This window comes from Vigna unguiculata, chromosome 4 (assembly GCF_037176805.1).
Source record: "Vigna unguiculata cultivar grain cowpea cultivar isolate G323 ecotype 2 chromosome 4, ASM3717680v1, whole genome shotgun sequence".
Taxonomy (NCBI): Eukaryota; Viridiplantae; Streptophyta; class Magnoliopsida; order Fabales; family Fabaceae; genus Vigna; species Vigna unguiculata.
The window spans coordinates 9,934,706-9,955,025 of NC_140795.1; the positions used below are offsets into that span (position 1 = coordinate 9,934,706).

Consider the following 20,320-nt stretch of genomic DNA (forward strand, 5'->3'; position numbering starts at 1 on the left):
ATTAATTTTATTGTTATTATTATCATTGTTGTTATTATTATTTTTTATTCTTATTATTGTTATTATTATTATTATTATTATTTATATTGTTTATTATTATTATTATTATTATTCTTGTTATTATTATTGTTATTATTATTGTTGTTATTGTTGTTATTGTTATTATTATTGTTATTTTTATTGTTATTATTATTGTTGGAACAACCCAAATTAGTACATAATTATACTAATTTATATCATTACATAAGTAATAATCAACAATACATAAATGTAAATTTATATACTGAGTATTCATAGTCCTCTGAAATGACAAGTTGATTTTTCAAAAATAAGATATTTAATAGGAATGAGGCACTACTGATACTACACACTGTCAATTAACACAAAAATGAATGTAATTTATCTATCTAATATAAAAAAATAATTGAAAAGTAGTGATCATATAATATTTTTTTTCCTTATTTTTATAATCATAATAGAAACTTATGTGATAAATTTACAAGTTTATAATTTTTAAGAAAATCATTGAATTTGTGGTTATTAACATTATGTTGGAGTCATGTCAAAATCATGTTAAAGATAAAAAAAATGTCTTTCAAACTAGACACCTTACTAATATGTGTCGTACAAGTGTGGCACAAATATCAGTATTCAATACATATCGAACACGGAACACGTCATTGATGAGACGTGTCCGGACTTCATAGGTTTTCCTCTTGGAGAGAAATGATGAGACCAAGCTCAACATCACAAAGAATAAAAGTTTGAAGGCTTTCTTTAGTAATCTATTACACCGCTTGGAGAAAAAATTTTGTTTGCTTAGGGCGTTCTCCATACCCCTCATCTGAGTCTTTCCTTTCACTATATCTACACACTTCCAATAAAACAAATCCAAAAAACTATGCTTTTTTGTACGAAAGGTTTCCACCAAAATCGAGTCTTTTTCTAGCAAGATTTGAAAGCCCAGAAAAACAGTTAGAAAAAAAAAAAGCAAGTTGAAATTTTAGTTGTTTCTTAATAACTCTTTAGATGGGGAGGGTTTTGTGAAATGGAATCAGATTTGCACCAAATTATTAAAATCCCATAAACGTTTTAACTAGTGAAAATTATTAAAATCCCATAAACGTTTTAACCAGTGAAGAAAGAATATGGCATAAAAATTAAAAGAAACTAAGAGGCGTATACATGTGTCGTGAGGAAGCAGAGGCTTAAAAAAAAAAGTATTGGTGTCACTCACCATGCCCCAGGTGCTTTGTTACTACACTGCAATGGTTTTATTCTCCACAAAAATCGACTATAACACATATCTATCTCTCAATTTATTTATTATATTAGTATTTTCACATTTTTTTTTCGAATTTCTTTTTAAACTTCTCAATTGAAGCTACCTTGTAGGATGTCACTAACTCTACTTCTAACCGGAAATGTAACCTTGAGACATCCTCTAGAAATACATGCATAATGTTTTTCTTTTATACTGCTAACATGACACTTATCCAATCCTTGTAATCGACCTTTATCTAGGACTAAAGCATGGAACAACTTAAATTTAAATTCTTTCCATACATGTTCATTATAAAAATAATGTTCTTCAAAAGATAACATCTTACATTCACTTAAAGTTTATATTTTTCGATAACTATAAAATGTAAAATCCGTAAAATTTAAATAATTAAATAATTAATTATTTAATAAATACGGGTAGTAGAGCTTTTATGGCATTTAATTCTGACATGTATGACATGAAAAAGTACTAATTCAAATGATTCAAATCCTATGTATGCCATTTATGTACTATTTAATTTATTATTATTTTAAATATGTAAAATTTTCTTAGATAATGTGTTATTCTCTACGAATTACCTACGAAGCAAATTTCGTAGGTATTGAACTGGTAGGTAACTATATCTATGAAAATATACTTTGTAGATAATTTATCTACGAAATTAGAACGTCGATAATTATCTATGAAAGCATTCGTTAAAAAATTTGTTATCCAATATTCGAGTTATCTACGAAATATTTCATAGATAAATTACCTATGAAAGTTTTCGTACATAATTACCTACAAAAACCTGTGTAGGTAGGTAAATTACATACGAAGAATTTCGTAGATAACTCATACAAATAAAAAATTAAAAAATTAAAACATTTTAAAATCATATATATATATATATATATATATATATATATATATATATATATATATATATATATATATATATATATATATATATATATTCCCCCTTTAAACACCCAAAACAAAATAAAATCAATCCAGTTACATTTCATATATATATATATATGTATATATATATATATATATATATTCCCCCTTTAAACCCATGCTAACATTCAATTCTAACTTATGAATAAGGCATGCTCAAATAAGTATAAGCAGCAACACTCTAACAATTTAAGCACATAATCCTATGCACCAATGCAAATTAATATTAACCCACATAACAAATTCTCCACATGTGACTAACCAAAGGAGCATTGAAATTGATAGAGACTTACCACATAACCCAAACATGCTTCATTAGAAGTTACTTGAATTATCAAGAGCTTATTCATGTATTTTAAAGACTCCAAAATCAACAATAGATCCAATTTATTACTTTTAATATTATAATATTATAAATATTATATTAATTAACTTAAATGAACCTGTTACATCTATTTTAAAAGATAGTTTCTTTCTTTGTTTTAATTTAAATCAATATTGTATAATATACTATAACATTAAAAGTAAATGCATTATATTTTATATATATATATATATATATATATATATATATATATATATATATATATATATATATATATATAACGAGTTCTTACATAAAAGATAAATAAAACCCATTAACTCTCGACTAATAAAAGTATAAACAACAATAATCCCACGTGCTTCATTTAATACCAAACATCACAATGAACAATATGCCAAGGGTACTTTATTTACTATTACCTTATTTACCTGAATAATATAATAAATTCTTACATAAAAATTAAATAAATCCCACGTGCTTCATTTATGATCCATTCCTATCACCACTTTCATTCATATTATGCTAATCAACAGGACAACAATACCTTCATTTCTATTATGCTAATCAATAGTACAACAATATCTACCTACTAGCCTAATATCTATAAATATGCTTAAATATACAAAGCTTAGGTGCAATAGTTAAATAGAAACCTAGACCTTCAACAGTTTCAAACAAACTGTGTTGCCAATGGTGAAGACTGAAATCAAGAATATTTGCCAATTTCCTTTATCAAGCCTGGTCTGAATTTTGATAACAAGTTCATGAAAATGGAACACCGAAGTTGGAAAATGTTATTGTTGACAGGACATTGTTCTTTAATAATGACAAGCAAAGATATTACTTGATGGCATTGAGAAACTTGCACCGTGTAAAAAGAAAAATATAGGTGTCATGACCATATTATTATCAATAATATTGAAAAAGAAAAAGATTACAGGGAAAGAACCTTTTCACATATGACTAAGTCAATGCCATTGAACACACAAACAAGAATACTATATGATAGTATCTCACCTCTACTCCTTTATATTTTTCAGAGAAAGGAGATAAAGCTTCATCCAGAATAGCACATGGGTCAAAAGCTACAACTTCAAGTTCAATTTACAAATAACTTAAACCTTCAAATATGATGAATGATAAAACTTCTTAACCGTATGCACATGTTGAATTCAAATTCAAATACATACATATAACCAAAAAAAACAAGTGAGACACTTCTTGATCTAAATAACTAAATTTTTTTATACTCCATTTGAGTTCAATTTATCATAATTAAAATAATCAAAGTAACTTATGATTAATTGAATGTTTAAATGTGCTATTGTGTTTCTGGATTTGTAATCTTACACGTTGAACAAAAAAGTTTGCCAAACAAATGCATTAAAGAAACTTAATACCTCCATTGAGAACCCTCAACACAATCTCACCAAGGGTAGAGGTTGATCGGGCATCAACTATCGACTTGAACTTACAGCTTCAGGTTTCTGATAAAACCACTCATTAGAGATGTTATTTTGCAAGATCAACAATTTTAACCAATGAAAGGAGTACTTACTAGTTCATTTCCAGTAGTTGGGTAAAAGCCATCATCACCGTCCTTTGGCATCAGACTATCCCTTGGATTAACACTACTAATTAAAATTAAGATAATTTTTGAAAGCATCCTCGAGAATGTTCTAATCAAAATACTTTACTTGGAGAATTATAATGTATAGCTAAGCCAATAGGTTCTCTCTCCCTTATCATACTTCAACAACACAAATATCAAATAAGTAATCATCTAGATCTCTTACTTCTACCAAAGTACAAAGTTTGTCATAAGCTTTAAATAATTTTCCCAGCTTCTTACAAAGTCGATGAAAAGTTAAACCAACTCAAGTGGTGGTTAGGCTCGATTACAATTTTTTTATGATAAAAAAAGCTAAAGTAACTTAAAACCATTTTAATAATTTGTAGTTAAATGATATAACTGTTCAAGGTACCAAGCCAATGAAATTATGATACATTGCCATGAACCAACTTTTCTAACTAACTAAGTTATAAGATAGGAACCCAAGAATAGTTAGAGTGGAAGTAAGTGGCACAATTTAACTAGATTAAAAAGGAAAAATAGTACAAACAGAGGGTGATATATTGGATTAAAATAGTACAACAATGGCATTCTTTAACTCTGCTAGCCCAGGTTTCATGTAGGGCTTGTCCTAATAAAAGTTTCAATGGTATATTCCAAACTACATATTAGTCAACGATGGCCAAATCAATAAAAAGAATTGACACTATGATTCATGGAGAAAGAAAAATGGTATTAACATAAGCATGCAGAGCATACGGCACAACCAATAGAAAATAATAATGTTATTTATACCACTTACAAGTAACTTAATAGATTGGGAGCAAGAATAGGAATTAAATTAGATTGCGACAAGAATGCAAGTTTCCGAAACAGATGCATGACCCCCCATTTTGGAAGAGAGAAAGCTTAGGCCAACCAAACAATATAATAGACAATAGTGAAAATTACAAGTTAAGGTATACAAAACGTGTTCACAATTTCGTAAAACACACCTAATACATAAAATATGCGGAAGTTGTAACATCCCATTTAATAGTTTTCCATACTATCAAACAAAACAGTAGATTATGATTAAACATAGCAGATAGTAGGAGCAAACATGCAGACGTAGAATAAACCTATCCAATACAGTCCTCCAACACTGATACATCTATGAACACATATACATCAGGTCAGAGTGGGTATAAGGGATACTAGACTACACCCAAGACCTCAAAATATACAGTAAAAGTCTAACTATAGTGGCACTCCTTGCCAAGCTCCAACTTCTGCTCAAGAGGAAACGTCTCCATCTGGTTTCAGCTCTGCTCCCACCAAACGTAGGTGATCATTGCAAAGGGTAATATGCAAAAGCAGACACATAACAGGAAGGGTAAGCTAACTGAAAGAAAACAAATATCAACACACTTCACAACTTAAGATGTCATTTATAGCATGCAATTCAATCAAAGAATCCTAGACTCGATATCCGGATTGTGTAAGTGACGTTAGAGCTCTTGGTGGCTTGCACCTGTAACGGTTCCTAGACTCTGCAGAGTCTGGACACATGGGGTATTCACCCGACCGTTCCCAGGGTAAGTCCCCTCCACGTCTAAGACTTGATCGAGTCCGACGACGAGGACCTCCTACTACTCCTCACGACATAATCCATTCTACTCTACCTGAGCTTGAACGATTATTGGAGTTTCAGGATACCAACCATTATAGATTCCTTACATCCTTACACACACTACAATTTCTACTCGAATTTCCCTTGAAATTCCATCCAAACTTCATCTCTTCATACTTACATTCATCCAATTAAATCATTCTATACATCAATGGTAACATTCCAATCATACGGAGTCTAAATTGCACAAAGATGCTTTAAAACATATATTTGTACCAAGGAAAACAGATTTTTAAAACACTACTACTGTAGTGCCTCTCGCTCAGGCTAGAAAGTCTAGCCTAGGCGAGAGGTTATCTCGCTCAGGCGAGTCAGTCTCGCCTAGGCGAGACACCAACAGTGGCAAAAATAGAAAAACTGGGCGAACCCTCGCTCAGGCTAGGCTGGTTCGCCCAGACGAGATCGTGATCTCGCTCAGGCGACCCCAGCTCGCCTAGGCGAGGCTTCGCGCAGGAACAGAGGTGCGTTTCATGGTATTTTCGCTCAGGCGAGCGGTACTCGCCTAGGCGAAAATATCAGGACACGAACTTGTTCCTTCATGCAGCAAGCCAGTTTTCCTTTAGCACCATTCAAATACTCATCAATTCACACCATTTCAGACACCGAATTCATAAATCATACATGCAATTCAAGCCTTTTCACGAATTATCTAGAAACTTTAAAGAAAGGGTTAGCTTCCCTTACCTTCCCACAACAAAGCCCAAGCAAGATCAGCTCTCAACAGAAGAATGGTACCACTTCAACACTTAAGGAGCTGAAAGGGAAGTCTAGACATGAGTTTATTCCCAAATTTCGACCCAACCACTTAAAGACCCTAATTTAGAAAGAAGGAAGGTGAACCGAGGAAATTGAAATTCAACTTACGCGTAAGGATGGATCGAACAGCTTGGGGAGGAGGTTCTGTGGTGATCTCAGATTGTGTTGCTGTTGCTGAAAGAATGAAAACAAGATTTAGGGACTGAATTTGGAAATCTGAACTTCTTTGGTGGTTAGAGAGAAGGAGGAGAATTTGTGTAGTAGAGAGGTGTAGGTGAGTGGAGCATAGTATCCTTGTGTGTGTTGGCAGAGAGTGTTCTTAGAAAGGGGGAAAAATAAAAAGAGGGTTCTCACATTCTCCCCAACAACAAGAATTTTCGTCCCGAAAATTAAGACATACCAGAAAACAGGTGTGGATACGATTCCCTCACTTCCTTTTCAAGTTCCCATGTAGAATCCACTGTTCTCCTATCCCAGATGACCTGAACTAGGCTGACCGACTTCCCCTTGCGTTGTCTAGTCTGTCTATCACAAATACTAACCGGTTGAACCTCCACTGAGAGATCTCCTCTAATTTGTAGATCTTCAGACTCTAGCACATGAGAGGGATCAGATACATATTTTCTGAGCTGAGAGGCATGGAATACAGAGTGAAGGTTAGACAGTTGAGGAGGTAGAGCGATCTCATAAGCCACTGGTCCAATCTTCCTCAGGATCTGATATGGACCGATGAACTTAGGAGATAGCTTTCTTGAGCGAATAGCCCTCCCCACACCAGTGGTTGGGGTAATCCTCAAGAAAACGTGATCTCCCACTGCGAACTCTAAAGGTCTTCTCCTCTGATCAGCATAGGATTTCTGTTTGCTCTAAGATGCCTTCATCCTTCCTTGTATCTGCTTGACCTTTTCTGTAGTTTGCCTCAGCAATTCTGGCCCCACAACAACCGACTCTCCGTTTTAGTACCAGCACAAGGGGGTCCTGCATCTCCTGCCATAAAGAGCTTCATATGGCGCCATGCCAATGCTTGTATGGAAACTGTTATTATAGGTAAACTCCACCAGGGGCAGAATTTCATCCCACGTGCCAAGGTGATCTAGCACACACGTCCGCAAGAGGTCCTCAAGAGATTGTATTGTCCTCTCGGACTGGCCATCCGTCTGGGGGTGGTAAGCTGAGCTCATGGTTAGTCTGCTACCCATGGCATTCTGTAACGTCTGCCAGAAACGGGAGGTGAAACGTGGATCCCTATCAGAGACTATGCTCAACGGCACTCCATGCAGTCTCACAATCTCATTGATATACATCTGTGCCAACTTCGTCATGGACATTCTTAGATTCATTGCGAGGAAATGGGCACTCTTGGTCAGGCGGTCTACTATAACCCATATAGCATCATGGTTCCTCACCGTCCGTGGTAAATGGGTAACAAAATCCATAGCAATGTTATCCCACTTCCACTCTGGGATCTCCAACTGTTGCAGCATCCCTCCAGGCCTCTGATGTTCTGTCTTAGCCTTTTGACAGGTCAAACAGGATGACACATACCGAGCAATGTCCGACTTCATGCCCGTCCACCAGAACGATTCCCTTAGATCGTGATACATTTTAGTCATGCCTGGGTGCATGCTAAAACGACTCTTGTGGCCTTCTTCAAGAATCATGCCCTTCACCTCCAAATCCTCAGGTATGCAGACCCTGCCCCTGAATCTCAATACTCCATCACCTCCCATCTCAAAGTCCTTGGCCTTCTCTGTACCCAGACATTCCGCTGTCTCCCGTAATTTGGGGTCAGATAACTGTCTCTCCTTTATCAGGACGAGGAAATCACTAGATACGATTAGGCGGTTGCATCTAATGACGCCCTCTCCCAAAGTCACCTGTAACTGCATGTCTCTGAACTGTTCCACCAATTCCAACTCTCTGGCCATCATATAAGAGGCATGAACTGTTTTTCTGCTTAGAGCGTCCGCCACCACATTTGCTTTTCCCGGGTGGTACAACAGTTCGAAATCAAAGTCTTTCAAAAATTCCATCCATCGTCTTTGCCTCATGTTCAATTCCTTCTGGTCGAACAGGTACTTCAGGCTCTTGTGGTCACTGAAAACTTGGAACTGAGCACCGTACAGATAATGTCTCCAGATTTTCAGTGCAAAAACCACCGCCGCTAACTCAAGATCGTGTGTGGGGTAGTTCTTCTCATGACTCTTAAGTTGCCTGGAGGCGTAGGCAACCACTCTCCTTTCTTGCATCAGAACACACCCTAACCCCTGATGAGAGGCATCACAGTATACCTCAAAGGGTCTACTGGTATCAGGAATCACCAATACAGGAGCACTGGTCAGCTTTTGCTTCAACTCTTGAAAACTATTTTCACATTGGTCAGTCCAAGCAAAAGGCTGATCCTTACGGGTCAGCTGAGTTAAAGGCGCCACAATCTTAGAAAACCCTTCAATGAACCTTCGGTAGTATCCTGCCAGTCCCACAAAGCTTTTAATCTCAGTCGCTGATCTAGGACGCTCCCATTTTAAAACAGCCTCGACTTTGGATGGGTCCACTGATATGCCCTGGGCCGAGATCACATGCTCCAAGAATTGGACCGTAGTCATCCAAAACTCGCACTTAGACAGCTTTGCATAAAGCTGCTTCTTTCTCAAGATACTCAGAACTGTTCTCAGATGCTCCGCATGTTCTTCGTGAGTTCGAGAGTATATCAAGATGTCGTCGATGAAAACCACTACGAACTTGTCTAGGAAAGGCCTGAAGATGCGGTTCATATAATCCATGAACAAGGCAGGGGCGTTGGTCACACCGAAGGGCATCATTACATACTCGTAGTGCCCATATCTAGACCTGAAAGCAGTCTTCTGCACATCACCAGACTTAACTCTAATCTGATGGTATCCTGATCTCAAGTCGATTTTCGAAAACACTGCAGCATCGTGCAACTGATCCATTAAGTCATCTATCCTTGGCAGAGGATATTTGTTCTTAATGGTTAGCTTGTTGAGTTGCCGGTAATCCACACAAAGCCTAGAGCTGCCATCCTTTTTCTTAACTAGCAACACCGGCGCTCCCCAAGGTGACACATTGGGCCTGATGAATTATTTCTCTAGCAGTTCCTCAATCTGCTTTTTCAACTCTGCCAGTTCAGCAGGAGCCATCCTGTAAGGTGCTATTGATACTGGCCCTGCCCCAGGTACCAGATCAATAGAGAACTCGATTTCTCTGGATGGGGGCAAGCCGGGTACCTCATCAGGGAAAACATCAGAGAATTCCCTCACCATTGTCGTCTCAAGGTGTCCGCCTTCCTTCTCAACAGATAGTTGAGTTAGAATCAAGAAACACTGAGATCCCTCTTGGATGGCTTGATCCACCTGTTGTGAGGACACCAACACAACCTCATCCTCTGAGCTGGGAAACATCACCCTCTTCTCTTTGCAATCGATGAGAATGTGATTAGCAGATAGCCAATCCATTCCCAAGATCACATCTAAGCCCTCCAAAGGTAAACAGATCAGATTTACCCGGTATTGGCGTCCCTTAACCTCAATCCTACACCTAGCACACACGGTTGAGGTTCTGATCAACCCAGAAGCAGGCGTGGATACCACCAGGTCATACTGGAGCTCCTTTGCCGGAAGACTCAACTCCAACACTATAGACTCCGACACAAAAGAGTGTGTCGCTCCTGAATCGTATAGTACATATAGGCTCCTACCATCAATCATGCAAGATCCAAAGACGAGGTTACCTGCTCTGTTCGCCTCTGTGCCCATCATGGCATATACTCGGCCAGCTGCCTGAGGTCTAGCACTTCCTCGTGTCTGCTGTGGCTGTGACTGTGTCGAAAGTCTTGGCATTGTGCTCCTGCCAGTGGGACAATCCCTGATAATGTGACCCTCCTGGCCACATTTATAACACATTCGCCTACTACCAAGCTGAGGACAAGCGCTCCTCATGTGGGGCCCTCCGCACTGAAAACACCGAGGTCGGGGAGAAAGGTGCTGAGGGGACTGATGTGGCTGTGGTGAGAATCTCCTAGACCCCAGAGGCGGAGGTCTAGAGTAGGGTTTCCTCCTATCATCCTGTCGGCTCGTGGACCCAGATGGTCCTCCCACCTTCTGTTGAGACCGCTGTTGAGCCTCGACTTCCGCTTTCAGCTTCTCCATTACTCTTGCTTTTTCTACTAAAGCGGGGAACTCCTTTATAGAAAGTGGAGTCACCATGAGTTTGAGATCACCTCTCAACCCATTCTCAAACTTCCTACACTGCCAGTCTTCTGCCATCTTCAAGGTGTGGAATCTGCCCAAGTGCTTGAACTTTTCTGCATACTCGGATACAGACATCTCTCCTTGCATCAACTGTAAAAACTCCATTTCCTTGGCATACCTCACACTGTCTGGGAAGTACTCAGCATAGAACTTCTTCTTGAATAGCTCCCAAGTGATGGTCTCCCTACTGTCTTCTAACATCATCTTCATGCTAGACCACCAATGAACAGCCTCTCCGGCTAGCAAGTACTCAGAATAGGCTAGTCTACTCTCTGATGGACATCTTTTGGCCTCAAAAATCCTCTCCATATCTCGCATCCACTGATCTGCCTCATCTGGAGTGGTCTTGCCATCAAAGCGGGAAGGATGATGCTTGAGAAAGTCCTCCAAACTCCACTCTTGCACTCGTGGTGGTGGAGCTTGGGAAGATCCAGCCGCAGATCGATTCTCTCCTAGCTGATGTAAGGCTTCCAAGTGCCTCTGTTGGGTGGTCTCTGCTGCGAGTCTAGCAGACTCCATCTGCTGCAAGGCCAAGTTGTGTTGGTTCACCATGTTAGCATTCTGCTGCTGCATGGCTGCCAACATCGCCTCAATAGTCCCCACCAAGTGAGAGCTATCCGGGTTAGGAATAGGAGGAGGAGGAGGTCTAGGTGCCATAGCTCTGACCACACAAAGAGAGAGTCATCAGTTTATCTAACAAGCGCCACAAAAGTACCAAAACACTATAAGAAACACGCAACAGAAACTAGGCAAGCTCACACCTACAGACCCGAAAGGAACTACTGCTCTGATACCAAAATGTAACATCCCATTTAATAGTTTTCCATACTATCAAACAAAACTTTAGATTATGATTAAACATAGCAGATAGTAGGAGCAAACATGCAGACGTAGAATAAACCTATCCAATACAGTCCTCCAACACTGATACATCTATGAACACATATACATCAGGTCAGAGTGGGTATAAGGGATACTAGACTAATCCCAAGACCTCAAAATATACAGTAAAACTCTAACTATAGTGGCACTCCTTGCCAAGCTCCAACTTCTGCTCAAGAGGAAACGTCTCCATCTGGTTTCAGCTCTGCTCCCACCAAACGTAGGTGATCATTGCAAAGGGTAATATGCAAAAGCAGACACATAACAGGAAGGGTAAGCTAACTGAAAGAAAACAAATATCAACACACTTCACAACTTAAGATGTCATTTATAGCATGCAATTCAATCAAAGAATCCTAGACTCGATATCTGGATTGTGTAAGTGACGTTAGAGCTCTTGGTGGCTTGCACCTGTAACGGTTCCCAAACTCTGCAGAGTCTGGACACATGGGGTATTCACCCGACCGTTCCTAGGGTAAGTCCCCTCCACGTCTAAGACTTGATCGAGTCCGACGACGAGGACCTCCTGCTACTCCTCACGACATAATCCATTCTACTCTACCTGAGCTTGAACGATTATTGGAGTTTCAGGATACCGACCATTATAGATTCCTTACATCCTTACACACACTACAATTTCTACTCGAATTTCCCTTGAAATTCCATCCAAACTTCATCTCTTCATACTTACATTCATCCAATTAAATCATTCTATACATCAATGGTAACATTCCAATCATACGGAGTCTAAATTGCACAAAGATGCTTTAAAACATATATTTGTACCAAGGAAAACAAATTTTTAAAACACTACTACTGCAGTGCCTCTCGCTCAGGCTAGAAAGTCTAGCCTAGGCGAGAGGTTATCTCGCTCAGCCGAGTCAGTCTCGCCTAGGCAAGACACCAACAGTGGCAAAAATAGAAAAACTGGGCGAACCCTCGCTCAGGCTAGGCTGGTTCGCCCAGACGAGATCGTGATCTCGCTCAGGCGACCCCAGCTCGCCTAGGCGAGGCTTCGCGCAGGAACAGAGGTGCGTTTCATGGTATTTTCGCTCAGGCGAGCGGTACTCGCCTAGGCGAAAATATCAGGACACGAACCTGTTCCTTCATGCAGCAAGCCAGTTTTCCTTTAGCACCGTTCAAATACTCATCAATTCACACCATTTCAGACACCGAATTCATAAATCATACATGCAATTCAAGCCTTTTCACGGATTATCTAGAAACTTTAAAGAAAGGGTTAGCTTCCCTTACCTTCCCACAACAAAGCCCAAGCAAGATCAGCTCTCAACAGAAGAACGGTACCACTTCAACACTTAAGGAGCTGAATGGGAAGTCTAGACATGAGTTTATTCCCAAATTTCGACCCAACCACTTAAAGACCCTAATTTAGAAAGAAGGAAGGTGAACTGAGGAAATTGAAATTCAACTTACGCGTAAGGATGGATCGAACAGCTTGGGGAGGAGGTTCTGTGGTGATCTCAGATTGTGTTGCTGTTGCTGAAAGAATGAAAACAAGATTTAGGGACTGAATTTGGAAATCTGAACTTCTTTGGTGGTTAGAGAGAAGGAGGAGAATTTGTGCAGTAGAGAGGTGTAGGTGAGTGGAGCATAGTATCCTTGTGTGTGTTGGCAGAGAGTGTTCTTAGAAAGGGGGAAAAATAAAAAGAGGGATCCATGATTGACCTGGTTCTAAGGACCCTACTTGTAACCCCTCTGACACATCTTGAACATGTAAAATTTTATCCCTTGAACATGTCTAAATACTTTGGAAAAAATCCTTTGACCAAAAGTTAATCCAAACAAGCCTAATATATTTCGAAGTATAAGATAAAACATTATGGAGGCCAAGTTGAACATTGGTGGACAACAAGATTGTTGGATAAATTTATGCTAAATTCCCACGGCAAGAGTTCATACCCAAGCCTGTGCCTTATCATGTACAATATTCAAAGTTGATCTCGATGGAATAAAACCAAATTTATACTTGGATGGATATATAGGTCTCTCCATCCTCAATCTACTATCAATTAGTCCTTTCAAGAAAAGCACATTGACAATAGTAGTTATACATTTTGAATTAATTCTCGATCACTAAAATGGGACACGGAAGAAAAAGAAACAAACTTACAAATGCAATGAATTCATGGTCTTTTCTACTCCTTGAAAATTTATTTCATAAGTACGACCACAAAGATCTTGCAAAAATACTTCTAGAGCTTTAGCTGAAATCCATTCAAGAGCAATGTCAGCATGTATAAGAGAAACAAATAAGTTGCGGTCTAAATTTAACAACATAGTAAACCACACCAACTTACAAACTAAAATAGGTACAACCAAAGTTACCTTTCCACGGTGAAGGTCTCACTCACTTTTTATTTTCTACACTATCATTCCTCTCGACGACACTGTTCACGATGAACGAAGATGAGGTTTCATCAGTGAGGGTTTGTAATAAGGCTTTGCAGTGGGCTTTGATGGTGAGGGTGGAGGTTAGGGTTCATGATGAGCTTTGTGATTGGGGTTGACGGTGAGGGTTTCAGGGATGGTTCACGGCGAAACCCACGGCGAAACATTCTGCATCGATCTCAACAAAGAAGAAATGGATTTATGGATTTATGGATTTAGGGATTTAAGGATTCATGATTCCTTCCCCGAGATTAGGGTTTGCATCCGCTTCTTTCTGGTTTGTGAATGGGCTTGGTTTTGGGCTGGTTTGTGAACCTTGTTATTGCTCAAGCATAGTCATGAGCTAAGATCCATCGTCTCTTTTCTCGCGTGAGCGTCACTTGACCTGCACCACTGCGATGACTGGTGCCTCAGCCGAATGGAGGACGACTAAAGGTCTCTGTCGGTGAGGGTCATACCGGTGAATGGCATGTTTCGTCTCAGCGAAGGGAAAGGAAGCGTTTTGCAAAGTGATGGTATAACTTTATTTGAACTTAACCGGTAAAAAATATGTTATCTGTGAAATTTGAGCATAGATAAGATATGATTTTTAAATAAAAAAATTATATTATAGTTACCTACGAACTTTTATTTATTTTTTATGATGTTTATTTTCTACATTTTTTTCATAGATAATTATTCGTACATAATATTTCCATCTATGTTAATCTATGAAGTTTTTGTAGATAATTATTTTCTTTTGTTACTTACGAACATTAATGTTATCTATGAAATTTTTTCGTAGGTAAAATAAAATTATCTTTGAAAAAAATTTGATAGATAATTTTTTGTAGATAATAGACAGTTTTCTTGTAATGTATCATGAAATATGAATTAGTTGAATGGTTATGCATTGATTTGGCAATTGACATGGTATGGGTTTGAATCTTGGTGAACCTAAACTAAACTTTCTTTTTGTCAAAATTTTATTTGACATAAAGGTGGAAGGACAAAGGAAACCCTAGTAGCCAAGATGGTTGGAAAACAACCACTAATGGACCTTCAATGACAATTAAACTCTAAGTTTAATGTCATTTTCGTTTTCCTTCATCATTGCCAATTAAGACAACAATGAGTGAACAATTAAGGGAGAGTGTTTTTGGTGGCTGCCATTGTGCTTGGAGAGTAGAGAACGAAATTAGAGAGTATTTTGTTTTTTTTAGAGAGGATAGCAGGGACTGGAAGCAAGCGTGGAAGGAGACAAGGGCTGGATTGTGTTGTGGTGCACAAGAGCTTGAAAAATATTCCAAAACTAAGCAAAGGAATCTAGGTTAGGGGAGCTGAACCCGCAATGTTATGTTGTTGTGATTAATTGCATAATATATGATGTGAATTACATGTTTTCCTTTTGAATCAACTCGTAAATTTTGGGTTTTTGGAAAATTTCCAGAAACTGCTTGGCGGGTGATGAATACCCGCTAGGCGACATATCCACCCATGCCGCCAGGCGACACATGGCTTTGTACCCAGTTTCTGGGTTTTTTGTGAAGGGCCTGGCGGTGATGAACACCTGCCAGGCGACACAAGCCCATGTTGGCTCAATTTTGATGATTTGGGTGTTATGGGGCTTTTCTGATCGGAGGGAATGAGTCAACAATTTATGCTGAACGGGTGGAGTACCATAATTGATCGATTAGCAAGGAGAATTGGATTAATCGAGACAAATAAAATTGTATGAGCCTCTGTTAGGGTTGAGAATTGGGGGTTTGAAATTCAAGATTCAAATAATGGGAGAATATTATAATAATTTTGGGTATGGGAAGCCTAACATATGTTTGGTAATCATAAACGCATAATGGAAGCGAGTTGGATGGAAGATTAGTACACTAGTATAATAATTGGAGTTAGAACTTGCACAAGGTGCGGGACCAATTCTGGAATTGCCCAGAAAAAGATGCACCGCCTGACGGCTTGTAGCTTGCGCCAAGCGATAGTGGTGTCAGTTGTTTTTGGTGACTGGTGCAGTGTGGTTCGAGTAGAAGGGTGCACTTGAGAGTTCAAGTGGAATAGAATAAAGAAAAAATATACTAATTTGGAAATATTGTAATTAGGATGCTTTAAGATGTAATGGTAAGGCATGAGATGGGTTGGAGGTTGAGTGAATATAGCTTTCGGGGTTACATCTTGAAGGTAAAGCAAAATGGATAAGGTTCACAGGTGCTGAGAAAATTTCTGGGTTTCAGGAACAGCAGGAACTGCTTGGCGACACCCAACATACCAGAGATGCATAGTGTTCTAATTCACGAAAAATGCTATTTTTCGTATTTTCACGGAGCAGGAACCACCCAGTGCTGGTTTTGTACCGCCAGGCGCTAGGCTCCTGATTTCTGGCGCTAGGCACCACCATTTTTCTGGTTCGCGCAGTGTTTGTAAAACTGCATTTCCAGTTCGTCAACCGTCTAATTTAGGTGAAATTTTGACAGATGGTCCATAACATGTGGTTCTTCACTTTGAATGGTGGAGATTTGATTTTGAGGTCAGTAGCTAGAGATATACGTTACTCAATATTGCTGATTTTGGAGTCTTTAAAATACATGAATAAGCTCTTGATAATTCAAGTAACTTCTAATGAAGCATGTTTGGGTTATGTGGTAAGTCTCTATCAATTTCAATGCTCCTTTGGGTTAGTCACATGTGGAGAATTTGTTATTGGTGAAGGCATGTGGGTTAATATTAATTTGCATTGGTGCATAGGATCATATGCTTAAATTGTTAGAGTGCTGCTTATACTTGTTTGAGCATGCCTTATTCATAAGTTAGAATTGAAGGCTAGCATGGGTTTAAGGGGGGAATATATATATATATATATATATATATATATATATATATATATATGAAATGTGACTGGATTGATTTTACTTTGTTTTGGGTGTTTAAAAACCAGTATTGCACAAGTATTGGTGTAGCGCCTGGCGGTGGTGTTTGACCACCAGGCGATAGCTACGAAACTAGTAGAGAATTGAAGCGTGTGGCACTTGGCGATAAGGGTTGTCCCGCCAGGCGATACTTGTAGAAACAGTAACATTAGAGGCGCTTGGCGCCTAGTGACACGTGCCTCTCGCCAAGCGGTCTGGAAGCCTTTTGCGTTTGGCGACTCGTGTGGAGCATCAGGCGATTTTTGATGAAGCAGACATTGTGTTTTACCTTCTTTGGATGTGCGTGGTCTACGAGGCTTTGGACGATATCTCAAGGGTCAGATGCTAAAGTATTCCTGGAGTTGTGGCTCAGGATGGAGGGTAACACGAGTATTCTTTAAGTGGTGGCTCAGAATTGCGAGTGTTCCCGCATGTGTTCTACAAGTGGTGGCTTGTACGTTGGACAACAACGATAGCTTGAGATTATCAACCAAAGACGTAGAACATAGATTACATGGTGGCGGCCATGTGTGATGAGACGAAAGGATGGAGTTCCTTTAATGTGTGTGTTTTGGTATATAAATTGTTGCATATGTTTATATTCCTTTAGCTCACCCTATTTGTGTGTGTTTGGCGATGATCGTGTACGCGGTACACGGGAGTAGATGACGTTGCAGGTGGTTCTGGTGGAGCGTAGATCTGGAGCGTGGGCTAGTTGGAAAACTTTGTGGCAACATTTCATCATTTTTTTATGAGTTTTAAGGAGTTCTTGTAATCATTAGAATTACAGAACTTGGCTTTATAATGACACTAATTTGATAATGTATTGTATTTAGGGTTAAATATGTTTTTGGTCCCTCAAGTTTCAACGAAATTTGAAATTAGTCCCTCATCAAAATTTTTGACCAATTTAGTCTTTCATCTTTCAAAATGCATGACTTTAGTCCTTTTAACCAAATTTTGTTAAGTTTATCTGACGTTTCAAGTGTATTTCATGATAGTATTTAAATTATTTACACTGTTTGACACATTTTTGCTTCAATGTTAACTTAAATACTATCATGAAATGTGCTTGAAACGTCAGATAAACTTAACAAAATTTGGTTAAAAGGACTAAATTCACGCATTTTGAAATATGGAGGACTAAATTGGTATAAAGTTTTGATGAGGGACTAATTCCAAAATTCACTTAAACTTGAGGGACCAAAAACATATTTAACCCTTGTATTTATAAAAAATTGAACTTAAGTTGGTTTTATCGATGTAATAAAGTTTTAAATTATTGCGGTCTTGGGAAAACGATTTATAATAAATGGAGTATTATTATTATTATTATTATTATTATTTTATTATTTAAAATCCGTAATATCCAGGCGGGATGCTACATAAAACACCAACAACATATATAAATGTTGTACCAAAAACAACATAACACATGTTATATAACAAATTGGCTACCTTATGACTCACATAGATAAAATTTTAGAATTAAGATAGAGAATTCATTGACTTGAACATGAGTGTGCACCCTCATTACTACATCAAGATTTTCTCTATCTTAATACTTTTATTTTCACAAGTCTTACTCATATCTCTATACCCAAACAATTCCTCATAGAGAGGAAACACAACAAACTCATTACCGTGGGTAAATCCCACGATTGACTGCTATGATTTCTTAAACAACTATGTCTAAGATGAACATACAACAAACGCAACGGAAACACAACAAACTCATAACCCACAACTCATATTAAGGATGAACTGCTTTGATACCACTGTTGTAACAACCCAAATTAGTACATAATTATACCAATTTAAATCATTACATAAGTAATAATCAACAACACATTAATGTAAATTTATATACTGAGTATTCACAGTCCTCTAAAATTATAAGTTGATTTTTCAAAACTAAGATATTTAATAGCAATTAGGCACTGTTGATACTAGGTATATAGGTATATACATATGTACATGTGTCCATTCCTATTCACCAACTCAGTCTCGTTATTGATCCTCAATACTACCTGTAGGACCCTCTACTCATGCATATCGACATAAATATATGATCATCGTAGGTGGAAACCACATCCACAAAAACACAAGGGTAAGCTAGTGAAATTATAATTTACTATAGCAAAACAAATAAAGCAAATAAAATTTCTTCACATAGTGTTAACATAAATCATACTCAAATAATGTCACATACAAATTCTATAAAGTAAATCATTTAAAATTAATCTTCTGTAATTATTTTACCAGAATCTATGTCAACTCAAATGTATTATATTTTGCGGTGGTTAGTTAGGATAAATGAGCTAACAACTCATTTAAATCTCCAAGGTTTACACATTCAACTATAATAAACGTATTATATTTATTATATTTTGTAGTGGTTAGCCAGGATAAATGAGTCTCAACATGGCCAAGAAAGTGTCCTAAGGATAAATGAGTCTCAACATAGCCAACAAAGTATCCCAAGGATAAATGAGTCTCAACATGGCCAACAAGTATCCCAAGGATAAATGAGTCTCAACATGACCAACAAAGTATCCCAAGGATAAATGAGTCTCAACATGGCCAACAAGTAACCCAAGGATAAATGAGTCTCAACATGACCAACAAAGTAACTCAGGAACATCCCATCTTGAGTAATATACTAACTCATTTAGGTCTCCAAGGTCATACCTCCAACCATAGTATCAAATCTTCATATGTCATAAATTTTATTTTGATATTAAAACATAAATAAATAGGATCTGTGCATAACGAAAGAATAAATATGATAAATAAAAAGAATCAGTACGTGACTGGAGATAAATATAAATAAATAAGTGAGAGTAAATATAAATTGAATAAATAGGACAAATGCACAACTAGAGATGAATATAAATAAATAAATGAGAACGGGAACTAAATATAAATTAGAATGAGGTTAGAGACACCTCACTTAACATAGATATAAAAATAAAATAATTATGAACAAATAAAAAAATAATAATAAAGGTAAAAAGATAAAATGATAAATGTCTCTTCCCCTTATCTTAAAGATGATTGTCCTAAAAAAAATAAAAATAAAAGATTCTACAAAATATTTTGTTTTAGACCCAATAAGGATTAACATTGCTCCTACCACCAGTGCAGTAAAGGCTTTTGGCCCCGGTTGTTTTTTATATTTTGCCCTGGTTTTAGAACTGAGGCATATTGGGATGAGGCCAAAAGGGTTGATTTTTGGCCTCGATTGTCAATCGAAGCCATAGAGGCGTTTTTCTGCTCCGGTCACGCCTGAACCGAAGCCATAGATTTGC

The 20,320-nt window shown here is 37.7% G+C and overlaps 1 protein-coding gene and 2 long non-coding RNA genes across 3 annotated transcripts; all 3 read right to left on the minus strand.

Annotated features, from left to right (window-relative positions):
- Window positions 1–3,034: 3,034 nt before the first annotated feature.
- On the minus strand, window positions 3,035–6,743 carry LOC146886755 (uncharacterized). Its single transcript, XR_014994387.1, has 4 exons — window positions 6,662–6,743; window positions 6,482–6,551; window positions 4,111–5,432; window positions 3,035–4,039 (listed from the first exon to the last, which is right to left on the minus strand). It is a non-coding gene; the product is annotated as an uncharacterized LOC146886755 (long non-coding RNA).
- Window positions 6,744–9,654: 2,911 nt separating this feature from the next.
- On the minus strand, window positions 9,655–11,579 carry LOC114172491 (uncharacterized). Its single transcript, XM_028056947.2, has one exon. The coding sequence runs from the start codon at window positions 11,479–11,481 to the stop codon at window positions 9,655–9,657; it is 1,827 nt and encodes a 608-aa protein (XP_027912748.2). The 5' UTR covers window positions 11,482–11,579.
- A 259-nt stretch (window positions 11,580–11,838) lies between these two features.
- LOC146886756 (uncharacterized) lies at window positions 11,839–14,160 on the minus strand. The gene is made up of 5 exons (XR_014994388.1): window positions 14,053–14,160; window positions 13,838–13,931; window positions 13,141–13,206; window positions 12,961–13,030; window positions 11,839–11,911 (listed from the first exon to the last, which is right to left on the minus strand). It is a non-coding gene; the product is annotated as an uncharacterized LOC146886756 (long non-coding RNA).
- Between the last annotated feature and the right edge of the window lie 6,160 nt (window positions 14,161–20,320).